Below are 14199 nucleotides of genomic sequence, written 5' to 3' on the forward strand. Positions count from 1 at the left end.
ATAATTCTAGCCTTTAAATGATGACATTTTTTGTTCTTACACCTATCTAAAATTGTCGATCATTTTTGAGATACAAGTGATTTAATATTTTAGGGACCAGTCTTCTATATCTTTAATGGGCACAAACATTGGTGTTTTGATTAATGGAATCGATTAGAATCATCAATGCAAACATTTTCTCTTCTACAATGCATAACAAAGTATGTCTTCTTCTCTAGATATATTGCATCCAAAGTTAAGTACTTTGGCCCCTAAAAATCCCTAATTACGTAATAAATGGGCGTGGCAATGATTTCAACTGATAAATGTTGTAACGATCAACAACGATCAACAATTTTCTTTAATGCATTACACAATCTTTATCGTTTCAAAGTTATTTGTATAAGAGTTAACGAGTGTCTTGGCTCCTAATTTAAACTCAAGAAAAAAAGGCTAGCCCCTTAAAATTAGGGGACAATACTCTCGTAAACTCTATTACAGATAACTTAAAAACGATAAAGATTTTGTAATGCATTATAGAAGCAAAGTTGTTGATCGTAACAATATATACCAGAAAAAAGCATTGCCACGCCCATTTATTACGTAATAAGGGCTTTTTATGGGCAAACGTACTTAAATTTGTACTTTAAATTTGTAAAGCATTGTAGAAAAGAAGATTTCTGTATTAATGATTCTAATCAATTCCATTGATTAAGGTCGTCCGCTGGGAGCGGAAGACCTTACTATTATTCTAAAAAAAATTTCAGATTTCTTTTTTTTTTCTTCTAGACGCCAACGTTGATCCTTAATATCTCGCTCGTTTGTTCACCGATTGTTTTGAAATTTTCAGGTCTGATAACTTGCCGTGCGATGTTGTCGTTGCATATTTTAGTTGATGAAAATCCCCTTCCTGTTTTGAGTTATTCCCCTTTCAGTAAAATTTAACGACTTCTTTTGTCCTGAGGGTTTAGCTTTAACGATGACTGGCAGAGTCTCAAAGATGGGCTGGTTTTGAAGCTGATACATTGAATTTGTGCGTGACATATTTTATTTATCATTTAAATGCAAATAAAAGGAGTGGTATGGATGTTGAAGGTTAGAAAAAAAAGGCAAAACAATTCTCGTATTTTCCGTTTTAGTTTTCTACCTGATAATAATTTGTTATAAGATGTATTTTAAAAGTTCTTGGTCTTACCGAGACCTTTCATTCGGTATACAGAAAAAGGGGATGGCCCCAGTAATTAGGGAGTTAGAGGCGTCAAAAGTTTTTTGTCAATAACTTGTTAAGGAATAAACCTTTCTAATGCATTATTGAAGCAAAGTTGTAAAGAAATTAATTCCAAATCCTTCCGTAGTAATCAATTTAATGTTTTCGTAATTTATAGTCAGTATTTGCAGAAACAATAGTTGTCAGTTCGGTCCATTTTTGTGGGGGTGCGCACTTTTAGGAGGTTATGAAAGGGCTTCTTGTAATGCACTAACTGACACATGTAGCGCGCAAAGATAATTCCACATAAAATTCCCAAATCTTTTTATTCATATGTACAATTTCATTTCATAAAGATGAACCTCTTTGACCTTATTTTTGTTGTTTGTTTCATAACTCTGCCCCTTTCTATATTTAGATGGATTACGAGACTCAGGAAACCGATCGATAGCAGAGTCGCTAGCTGTATTCAGGCCGTCGCCCAGACGACAGTGCATGTGCTTGTAGAGCTGGACGTACACATGTTTAACGCCCCACTATTTTACTGTAACGGAGACATTTGAATTGTCTCAGTACTGGGAGATGTGTTAATAAAATGGTTCCAATGCATGGTAATTAAACTCAACTTTTCTACAATACGTATACACGGCCGTCATTTAAAGCATAATACTATAATACTGACATTTCAAATGTACGCTGGCAATTTAAACGAACACGGGATTGCTCCCAATAGAACATTTCTTTTAAAGCAAAACAAAATGCTGATTTCCAATGGAGATGATATTATCATCGTGGAGATGATTTAAAAAAGTGAACTTAATATTCGTTTACGATAATATTTGAATCCAAAGCCGCTTATTTTAAGCTACGATTATTAGGGATATTAATTATGACTTGCCCCGCGTTTCACGATTTTTATATGCAAAACATCTGCAAACGAAAATACCAAACAACCTTCAGCAGCAGTTTATAAATTATTTATTACATACACAATTCTATAGAGGTAATTAAATAAATTTAATAAATGCTTTATAATTGTACTCGCTATCTTCCATGGAAAAAAGTTGCATGGAAAAAATGTTGTTCAATGTTCATCAACTACGCTGTAGCCTTAGCAATCGAAAATGATTAACAAACTGTATATTGATAGATTGACACATTACATGTAACAAACATTCAGACCTGCAATGTGTTTGTTTTACAAGTTCTATACAATGTAGACTCAATATCTGAATTCTTTACCGTTTTCCGTCTGGGTTTTTTTTAATCACGTGTGTACGTTATGTGTACAAATAAATTAATAGCCATATAAATTAACACTTTAAGTGTTTAATTTTTAAAAGAAATTGTGTACATCCAAAGCAATGCAATGCTAGGGCAATTAAATTCCAACAATGTATATGGTGAGCTGGTTCTGCTTGTGCTACAAATAGCGAATGTAAGACGAAGTATTCGGGTGTTATATTTTAAACAAATATAAGTATTGCTTTTTTAAAAGCTTGTATTACTAAGCAAAGTATTTCATTGGAAGCATAATAAGTTAACTTAGCTGCATATATCTAGCTCTCGGTCTGGATCACGGAAAAATTGACTACCATCCGAAATTTCTCATACAAGGGCTACAGACTTGCAGCTAACATTACCTTTAAAAATACATTTTAGAATTTGCCGCTGTTGATAAATTCATTAAAAAGACGCGCAGATTCAAGTGGTAATATGTCGTTTGATATGGGATTTATGACGTCTATTTATATTGTTTTCATTAAAATTATATTATTTCAAGCTTGTGGGTGGAATGAAAACAGTTTCCCATGTTATATGACATAAAGATGAACAACATTCAAGGTTTTCCCTCAATTTCAAGCCATGATAAGAAGGACTCTCAAAATAAGAAAGTAGACGCAAAGTAAACTGCATTCACGGTATATGGTCGCATTGTATGATCTGTCTCAAATGAAATGTTCCTTTTTTGGACTCGTCCTCTATAACTGGAAAAAATAAATGAATGAGACATTCTTGCGCAGTGTCTTGTAAATAAAATTTCTATTGGTCAGAATTGATTCTTTCGTGAGGGTCAGTGTATGTATGAAAACCAATTTAATCGTTCAAAATTTTGAATTGTTAACAATGATATATCAGATCGAATGTTTAAGAACGATTTATAAATCCATAATAATGCCATCTGTAATCGGTTGACGTGTGAGCATGGTTGTGTATTTAGTAGGCGGGCATCCTTACACCCTATAAGATAGAGAAAACAAAAACCCCTGGCATTTTAGTTCTCCAGTTAACTTTCCAGACTGCATGTTATAATGAATTAATGATTTTGTTTGCTAATAATTATTCAACATCAACTATAAATGTGTATCGTTCCGATCCTCTCAGATTGTCGTTTAACTGTATTCCACCTGTATCTCAAGCGACTGTGTAGTGCGCGGCCAGCACGCTAGGTTCCGTTCGTTATCGAAAGCAAGATTTTTGTCTTGCCTAGATAGCCGAGTGGGGAGCGCGGTAGCCACTCACTGCTAGGAGAATGGGTTCCAGACGTCGTGATTTCAAGCCTCGGTCGGGGCAGATGGTGGAGCTCCAACAAAAGTGAATTTCTCTGTGCTTTATATATATATATATATATATATATATATATATATATATATATATATATATATATATATATATATATATATATTATATATATATATATATATATATATATATATATATATATATATATGAGAGAGACACAGGCAGACAGGGCGTTTTGTACGCAGTTATGAATGGTGATTAGTGAATAGCCTTAAGGTAGAAAGTTAGACAACAACACACACTCATTACTTTTTTTAACAAACAGGATCTAGCCCACTGCAAAAGTCTGAAACATTTGTCAAGTGTTATAATCACAAATAGCAACAAAATTACGTGTTATGCAGATAAACCCGATATATACTGATTACAGCTATATTTCATGTCTAATTTTGATGAATTTGTTGATTAAGCTGACCATGTGTTTACAATTCTGCCGAGAGTTGTTCACTGGTGACAGAATAACTACGCAACATCATCCAGTCTCCGTGTGACAGTGGGAAGGGAAATGGATTGCAGAAAATAACAGGAAATAACTTAACAAATAAAGGTAAGTCTATCAGGAAATCAGCAACCGCCCCCCCCCCCCCCAAAAAAAAAAACAAAAACAAAATAAACCCCACAGATAGGGGACTGTAGTTAATAATATACATGTTGCAGGCATAGGTTTACAAAACGGTGGTTAAATCTAAATTATTATTACTTTATTTTGAAAATGATACAAACATTATCTATATATTGTTTTTATTAAAATTAAAAAGAATATTTCATTTTTAAACCGACGTTATGTTAAATACAAAAACGATAACTATCGCACACCATTGATTCATTTTATTATTTTTTAAAAGAGGGAGGGGGGTGTATAAACACAGCCCAGGCGCCTCGCGGATTAATTGTGGATCTGACAGACTAGGGGAAACTGTAACGATAAAATATGGAACTTCTAGTCAAATGTGTCGTTTTTTGTAGTCTGTTTATAGCAGGTAGGACACCTGCAGAATTTTCAAAACCTTTTAATTAATTGCATTCATAATTTATTGCCGTCGCATAGGTTCATGTGTTCTTATCTTTTGGACAATTAGCTCCTCATATAAAGGTCTTGAAGAAAACGAAACACACACTAGATACGATCGTAAAATATTAAATCATGTTTATATAAGAAATGAACAACCATTTTAGATATGCCTAAGAACAAAAAAATGTCGGTATTGTTGAGAACTTTCGAATAAATTCAAGAAAAAGCGGATGTCCCTTTAAATCAGGGGCCAAGACACTCGTAATGTCTTTTACATATTCCTTAAAAATGATAAAGATTTTGTAATGCATTATAGAAACAAAGTTGTTGATCGTAACAATATCAGTTTGTGAAACTCATTGCAACACACATTGATGACGTAATTAGGTATTTTAGGGGACTAAAATCTTAAAAGGGAGTGGTTGAGGGGGGGGGGGATTCTGAAATTCCATTGATATTTTAATCGCATCGTGTAAAATTTAAACGGAAGACCTACTCGTTACAGATCGTATTTAGTTGATATCTATTATTATGTACAAATCTAAAATTCATCAACACGTAAGCGCTCGAAGAAATTTTCTTTAATTTGAAGTATATATAAGAGGTCACGGACAAATTGTGTGTTATGTAAAAATGATATGTAGTGATAACGAACAATGTTAAAAATCAAAATTCAAGGAAATACACAAACAACAACAAACCACATTGCCGAAAGTAAAGATATTTATATATTGTGGGCCTAAAATCAGATAAGATTTAAACCATAAAATGACTATTGTCATGATATTCCTTGTACCAATTTATCACGGGATATATTGTTTTGTTGAACAGTAATCGGTTACTAAAGAGAGACTATCGTCTTTGAGATTATGATGAAAAGATAATGTCGCCGGATATCTCGGAGCAACAAAATGTGAAACCTGTACTGACTGAAACAGACAAACAAATCTAAGTAAATAAGACGCCAAGTGGTATTTTTATTGAGCAGTTTTAAAATGCAATGTGAAAGGCACAAGAGATTAAGAATTATATAGATAGGGTATTTTGTTAACCTGTGCATGCGTCATCTTTATGTTTTGGACGTCACTGTGCTCCGTGATGACGAAACATGCTGTTTTTAAAATCGGATAATAAGAATACTTTTTCTACCATGAAACTTTACATATCAATGAAAAAAAATGTTGGTGCAGAAATTTATGCGTTATTAAATTTAAACAACTTATAATCATACAATTTCTGCCTATATTTATTGACCCTCGTAGGTATGTTTTATAATGCATTATGTCATAAAGAATTATAATAGAATAGTTATAGTATAAATCGATATATTGAAGTGACAAGATTTGGAATAAGAAGCTCGAGGAAGTTTGTTCGGTGATTCCATTCACAATGTTTTCAAAGGTAAGAAAACTGATCATTCTAAATCCTTCATTTTTAACTTTGTGTTAGGTGACCCTGAGTTTATTGTTTATAAAAATGATAAATACGTTATAATACAACGATTGTTAACTTTATGATGGTTTTCTGAATTATATTATAAAATTTTATTCATGCGCAAAAAATATGTATAAAAAAGATTATGTAAAGATTTGTCAAAATAAACATGTACCGGTATAATTTCTGAAGAAGCATAAGTTATGTGTGAAAATTTCTAATTAAAGACATAATGCAATAATATTTTGTGTTAAACTGTATATATGTATTATGTTGACGTCAAACTAGCTCGAACGAAATTCTATTCATAAGATAAAAAAGTATTTTTCCCTATTGTTTTTTATGCTTAAGTAGATATGCATGTCACAAACTATAAACGACACGAGTCTCTAATTCAAAGCATATTTTTTGACAAACAGCAGTACGGGAATTTATAAATATCCGCTGCATTTACCACTAGTTCTGCTGGTAACTGAGCATAAATCATTATAAGGAACATTATAATGAAAAGAGGTCACTAAATAAAGTAACTCGTTTTTATTGTTGCCCACCATTTGAGGAACATCATTACATTATTTAACATGTGATTGTCATGAACAAACTGCGCAGATTGTGCATTAAAGTTTTTATAATTGAAAGTTTGTGATTTTTAAAAAATCAAGCAATTTAAAAAAAAATACCATTGCTTAAAAATATTACGGTAAAATATACGTTCAGGTACTTGTAATCTATTTTAAAAACAAAGACAACTGATGCACACGATATATTATTTTTTCGTTCTGTTGTTATTTTAACGAATATAGAGTATCTAATGGTTTTATAAAAAAAAATATTTTCCTTAAATACATATATGCAAACTTGAATTATCAGGAATACTTTACCTAAAATAAGCATCTTTTATTGATAATGATTTCATTGCAAAAGTTAATTCAAGTATTTTTGTCAACAGATGTCAGGCTATGTTTTCTTCATACTGATGAATGTTGTAATGCAAATGAAATTGAGTACCGGATATGGTAAGAGCATTTTACAATGAGATTTTGGGGAATATTTGACACTTGGAGACTGCAATTTACTGACTTTTTGCGTAATCTAATAAACGTTAAAAAGCAAAACCATAAGCTGATACAATATGAATATTTTAAATTACGGTATTTTAGAAAACAACTAAGTTTGGACATATAAAAGAATGTTTTAACATACTGCCGTTCTCTTTTCCTCTCTAATCATGTCGTAAGGTGTTTTTCTTTTAATTTTCTATCTAGCTTCACTAAAATAGATTTTTTATCAATGTAAATAGAAACACTTACATTCTTCATTGTATCTTGAAATGTTATACTATCATTCGGTCTCTCTAGATAATAGTGGAAGTAGCGTTGTATATACACGATGGGGTAAGAAAAGCTGCAACTCTAGAAATGAACTTGTTCATTCAGGTAATTTATTTCCAACTACTGTAAATTCCTAATTAAACCATTGTTTTTTGAGAGCTGAGAACCAAATGAAATATGGATAGATGTTCTGCATTCGCGATTATATACTCTTGCGATTAGAAATAAAACAACAGGATCACGGAATTAAGTACTTGCGTAATATAAGGAATTTACAATATTTTCCTATTTTTCTTATTTCATCAAGAAACGTTTTGTTTGTCATTTCAAATAATAAATTTTATTGAGACTTGGTTTTGGTATCGATTACTTATTTTAGAACTTGTTTTATAAACAAAACATACTACCCTTCAGGACATGACCATTGATAATTTAATATGTCATTTTTTTTTTCATTTAGTCAATACAAATTTCAGTGTAAACAAGAAAAATGAGTATTACTCAGATTTGGTTTGTACTTAAACTTGTTTTTGGTTTGCTTTCTAACAGTAAGTTATATAAGTATAATAAGTATTATATAAGTATTGTTCATATTTAAATTTTATCAACATATTGAGAATTCAATTATGCATGGCGATACAATCAATAAAAGTACTGTAAAACATTAAATGGCTAAATGTAAATCATACGATTGGAATAAAAACAAAATAATAAAAATAGAATACATACTATTGTCTGTATATCATATTAGTAACATACCAATAATTATCTCTCTACTCTATGTAATTTCGTAAAAGTCATGAATTTGGATTTAAAAATATAAACTGTATTAGGTTATGTTGGAGGATCGGATTACAAAAATCCGGGAGCTGCAGTAGAACCCCTTTGCCTACCCAAAAATCCGCAATGGGGTGAATTTAAGGATGGAGAAGATGGCCAGAAAGCTAAATTAATGGGAGCAGAGTACCAGATGCACACTGTATCCAACTACTGGAAACACTATCATGACCATGATGTCCCGTGTGCCGTGTGTTTGGTACGTCAGAGATCTGTTGTGCATATGTTTCCAGGTGAGAACATCATACCTACCCAGTATTTTTTTTCACATTAACTTTGAGTTGACATATCACGATAGCCTGGGTCAATTTTGAACAGATATTTTAATTACAGTCGTTTGTTTCAGGTGGGGTTAAATGCATTTTGAATATAAGCAGCGTTGTGTCTGGGAAGGGCAAATCAATACAGTGGATACAAGTAGTTTTGCTGCTGTTCAAGCCCCCCCCCCAACACACACTCTTACCGTTATTATCATATTGTATTTAAAGGCGACTTAAACACTTGCTTAATTTAGGAAGAAGAAGCTGTTACAATGGATGGAAGCTGGAGTATAGTGGTTACCTAATGGCTGGTAGACCGATTCATCCAGCTGCGTCAACATATACGTGTGTTGACAGGAAGCCGGACCTCGCTGATGGAGGAAAAGCCAATCAGGATGGATACCTTTTCTATCAAGTTGAGGCTATATGTGGTTCTCTGAAGTGTCCGCCTTATGTTCAGGGCAGAGAACTTGTCTGTGCCGTGTGTTCTAAGTAATGCGAACAGTGATGTTTTATTGAGCAGTTATAATTAAAACTATTAATAAACAAATATTACTCTCTGTATGTCTGAAGATTAAGCGGTTTTTCCTTTGAATTAATCAATTTAAACGAGAATAAAACAATAATATAATCTATTGGTTGAGGAACAAATTACAATGTTGATCATTTTAATAACTACGGTGCCGTATTCGATTTATTTAAGTAATAAACAGAAGGTTACAATGTATTTTATTGATATATTGATATAATTGGATGGTCATGTGATCAAATCCAGTGGAGCCCGAATGACTTTTCAGAAGATATGATCACGTACAGACCAAGTTCAAAACCCGGTAAACGAACTATATAAAAAAATTATGATATGAGTTAAATTTGGCCTCAATTATATGCCATTTTATAAAGTTTTTCTGGTACAATTAAATGGTATGTTATATTTTTAGAAGAGTTGGTCATGATGTAAAATATATATTTCACCTTTTTTTATATTTATTTGTTCTCGCTGGCAGTATATGACGTCGGAAGTGACGCTATTCTATAATTCAATCAAAATCAGTCAAAAATTGTCTTTCTTCTTATATTTTAATGAATTGGAAATATAGAGCGCATGCTTGAACAAGGAAAATATTTTGGTCACTTATTAGCCTTGGCTAGATACATCTCTGATTAAAATATTTTGTTTGTTCAAGCGTGCGCTTTATGTTTTCTGAAGGAAAAAAATCTTGAAAACAAGCTTGTTAAAGCTAAAAATACAAAAATGGCGGGAAAGGGTTGTTTTTACGATATCATATTTCTAAATTATGGGCATCTGAATCAAAATGAACAGTATATAAAAACATCACATATATAACTGTACAAAGAAAACAAAGAATTACAGTAAAATGATGATGTTCATTTTAGGGGGCCATTTTAGGCCCATATTATCTATAGTCTTTTATGACATTACTGTTTATTACTTATTTTGTAAGTGAATAAGGCAAATTGTTTAGAATCGTTCGAGATTACTGAGATTTTATTATTACAATAATCCAAGCGAAAAGCGTTGCTAGTATCAATGTGACATCACAAAAATTTAATACAGAATTGAAAGTATTCGGTATATTATAGGCTTAAATAAGGAAACATTTTTGCAAATGAAAATATTCTACACTAAAGAAGACGTATATAACGTAATCAAAAGGTGACTGAAAGTAAAGACTGTGATTAATAGGGCATAAACAGAAATACATTTATTACTAAGTTAATAGTATTTGATAATTTACATGTTATATATAAAAGAACCATAAATCAAAAAAATATACAGGACACAAGTTTAACTATCAGATTAAGCATAGTTTATACACCCTATGGTATTTGGATATTTTTAATTAGATAAATTTTAACAAATATCTTGCAAGCTCTCTTATGACAATTCAAACATAGCACATATGTATATCAACCAGGTGACTTTGTTTTAGTAAATGAGATAAAAATACATGTTTATGAATAAGAAAAATATAAACAAACAAGCATAGTTAATTCATTTGCTTAAAATGGTACTTTAATTGGAGGTATATTAAACAAGAATTCTAGGAGTATTGCATAATCGATACATATCCCCTTCTCAAAACCCAAATGTCGTTTTTCGAGCTAAATGGATTTCGAGAAAATATAGTGAACAATCATCTTTAATGTAGTTTATCCAAAACGTTCTTAATAAATATCAAAAGAAAGTTGCAGTTAGTCGATAAATGCAATATACATGTAAGATTGATTTTTTTAGGGTTTAGTAAATGATAGATTAAAGAATCATCTTATAAATGAAAAAAAAGTTTTAAAAGATTTTGTTATTTATATGCACCCTAATAATATATCGTTTTAGTTTAAGTAACTTTCTAACAGTTAATGGACAGTTTCAAAAGCTATTCCCTTTTCTATGAGTTCAAAAAATCCATTGCTTGCCTTACATAACTAACACAGTTTCATAGCAGATTCGTATTAATTTCTAAATTTCATATTGAATATAGTTTAGATGAATCAAAGGTGATGAAAATACATAAAAGTCAGTTCTAAGGACAAATCCGGCTAGAAATCAACATATTGTTCAAAATATCTTCATCATCCGTTGATGAAAAATATTTAATTAAGTAACATAAGGACAGAAAGTAGGATACCACGGTCCATTGCTATCTATGATTTTTTTTCTTTTTACGTTTCGCACAAAAATATTTTCTCTCAAAACTACATTCACTACTTTTGTAAAGGAATAAACTCTTAGATGAAGCAAAATGAAACACACAGACATTAATAGATAACATCAAACCTTTCAAAATTTTACAGTTCGAATATGTGTTACTCCTTTCCAAATTTAGTGAATTTTAGCCTTTATTTCGGCAGACGCAAGTCTTCCATTTGCACAAAATTTCTTTTTCGCCCGAAATAGCCCAATTTATTAACTTTATAAACATATACAAATAAACGATGTTGTAACACTTTTAGATTATTATAACTGGTATAATCTGTTTTGTGTTATATTGTTCTATATTCCATTAAATACCTGCATTATGTTCGGATAAATAATGTTTGTTTAAACAGATGTAGAAAATAGACATTTTCAAGTCTAACCATTTTTGCATAGAACAGTAATTATACGTTTGAGAAAGCAAAGAAAACTGAATGCTGGTGGTTGTAAACAACGCTCTTATACAAAAACGCCCAGGTCATTGGGCTAGCACGGTTTAAAAAGCAAGTCCGCCAAGGAAAGGTAAAGCTTCCGAGAGCAGAAAAGTCTTCTTAGTAATCTCTGTAAAAATATCCTACACAATAACAAAATCAATAAAAAAAAGGTAATGAAAGATTTATATTATTTGAACATAACTTTGACGTCTATTGCTTAAACAATATTTCAGAAAAACTTCAACAAAAGTCAAAAGTGGTTCCGTTGTAAACCCCCCCCCCCCCTCCCCTGGAAAAAAAGAAGGCAATATTTTAAACAACACTTAAGAAAATTTATGTTTCAAAGAAGACGTATATAACGTAATCAAAAGGTGACTGAAAGTAAAGACTGTGATTAATAGGGCATAAACAGAAATACATTTATTACTAAGTTAATAGTATTTGATAATTTACATGTTATATATAAAAGAACCATAAATCAAAAAAATATACAGGACACAAGTTTAACTATCAGATTAAGCATAGTTTATACACCCTATGGTATTTGGATATTTTTAATTAGATAAATTTTAACAAATATCTTGCAAGCTCTCTTATGACAATTCAAACATAGCACATATGTATATCAACCAGGTGACTTTGTTTTAGTAAATGAGATAAAAATACATGTTTATGAATAAGAAAAATATAAACAAACAAGCATAGTTAATTCATTTGCTTAAAATGGTACTTTAATTGGAGGTATATTAAACAAGAATTCTAGGAGTATTGCATAATCGATACATATCCCCTTCTCAAAACCCAAATGTCGTTTTTCGAGCTAAATGGATTTCGAGAAAATATAGTGAACAATCATCTTTAATGTAGTTTATCCAAAACGTTCTTAATAAATATCAAAAGAAAGTTGCAGTTAGTCGATAAATGCAATATACATGTAAGATTGATTTTTTTAGGGTTTAGTAAATGATAGATTAAAGAATCATCTTATAAATGAAAAAAAAGTTTTAAAAGATTTTGTTATTTATATGCACCCTAATAATATATCGTTTTAGTTTAAGTAACTTTCTAACAGTTAATGGACAGTTTCAAAAGCTATTCCCTTTTCTATGAGTTCAAAAAATCCATTGCTTGCCTTACATAACTAACACAGTTTCATAGCAGATTCGTATTAATTTCTAAATTTCATATTGAATATAGTTTAGATGAATCAAAGGTGATGAAAATACATAAAAGTCAGTTCTAAGGACAAATCCGGCTAGAAATCAACATATTGTTCAAAATATCTTCATCATCCGTTGATGAAAAATATTTAATTAAGTAACATAAGGACAGAAAGTAGGATACCACGGTCCATTGCTATCTATGATTTTTTTTCTTTTTACGTTTCGCACAAAAATATTTTCTCTCAAAACTACATTCACTACTTTTGTAAAGGAATAAACTCTTAGATGAAGCAAAATGAAACACACAGACATTAATAGATAACATCAAACCTTTCAAAATTTTACAGTCTAATATGTGTTACTCCTTTCCAAATTTAGTGAATTTTAGCCTTTATTTCGGCAGACGCAAGTCTTCCATTTGCACAAAATTTCTTTTTCGCCCGAAATAGCCCAATTTATTAACTTTATAAACATATACAAATAAACGATGTTGTAACACTTTTAGATTATTATAACTGGTATAATCTGTTTTGTGTTATATTGTTCTATATTCCATTAAATACCTGCATTATGTTCGGATAAATAATGTTTGTTTAAACAGATGTAGAAAATAGACATTTTCAAGTCTAACCATTTTTGCATAGAACAGTAATTATACGTTTGAGAAAGCAAAGAAAACTGAATGCTGGTGGTTGTAAACAACGCTCTTATACAAAAACGCCCAGGTCATTGGGCTAGCACGGTTTAAAAAGCAAGTCCGCCAAGGAAAGGTAAAGCTTCCGAGAGCAGAAAAGTCTTCTTAGTAATCTCTGTAAAAATATCCTACACAATAACAAAATCAATAAAAAAAAGGTAATGAAAGATTTATATTATTTGAACATAACTTTGACGTCTATTGCTTAAACAATATTTCAGAAAAACTTCAACAAAAGTCAAAAGTGGTTCCGTTGTAAACCCCCCCCCCCTCCCCTGGAAAAAAAGAAGGCAATATTTTAAACAACACTTAAGAAAATTTATGTTTCAAAGAAGACGTATATAACGTAATCAAAAGGTGACTGAAAGTAAAGACTGTGATTAATAGGGCATAAACAGAAATACATTTATTACTAAGTTAATAGTATTTGATAATTTACATGTTATATATAAAAGAACCATAAATCAAAAAAATATACAGGACACAAGTTTAACTATCAGATTAAGCATAGTTTATACACCCTATGGTATTTGGATATTTTTAATT

The 14199-nt window shown here is 31.0% G+C and overlaps 1 protein-coding gene across 1 annotated transcript; it reads left to right on the forward strand.

Moving 5' to 3' along the window:
* Positions 1–4178: 4178 nt before the first annotated feature.
* LOC136269661 (uncharacterized) lies at positions 4179–9196 on the forward strand. Its single transcript, XM_066068338.1, has 6 exons — positions 4179–4316; positions 6116–6182; positions 7165–7231; positions 7574–7651; positions 8380–8616; positions 8898–9196. The coding sequence occupies exons 2-6, from the start codon at positions 6171–6173 to the stop codon at positions 9137–9139; spliced, it is 636 nt and encodes a 211-aa protein (XP_065924410.1). The 5' UTR covers positions 4179–4316; positions 6116–6170; the 3' UTR covers positions 9140–9196.
* The last annotated feature ends 5003 nt before the right edge of the window (positions 9197–14199 follow it).

Source organism: Magallana gigas, chromosome 8 (assembly GCF_963853765.1).
Source record: "Magallana gigas chromosome 8, xbMagGiga1.1, whole genome shotgun sequence".
Classification (NCBI taxonomy): domain Eukaryota; kingdom Metazoa; phylum Mollusca; class Bivalvia; order Ostreida; family Ostreidae; genus Magallana; species Magallana gigas.

Bases quoted from the DNA above. Each gene is read 5' to 3' on its own strand.
- LOC136269661 (XM_066068338.1), top strand. The intron at 7,652-8,379 runs GTAATTTATTTC...AAACTGTATTAG, and splicing joins AAATGAACTTGTTCATTCAG to GTTATGTTGGAGGATCGGAT. The intron at 8,617-8,897 runs GTGAGAACATCA...TGCTTAATTTAG, and splicing joins TGTTGTGCATATGTTTCCAG to GAAGAAGAAGCTGTTACAAT.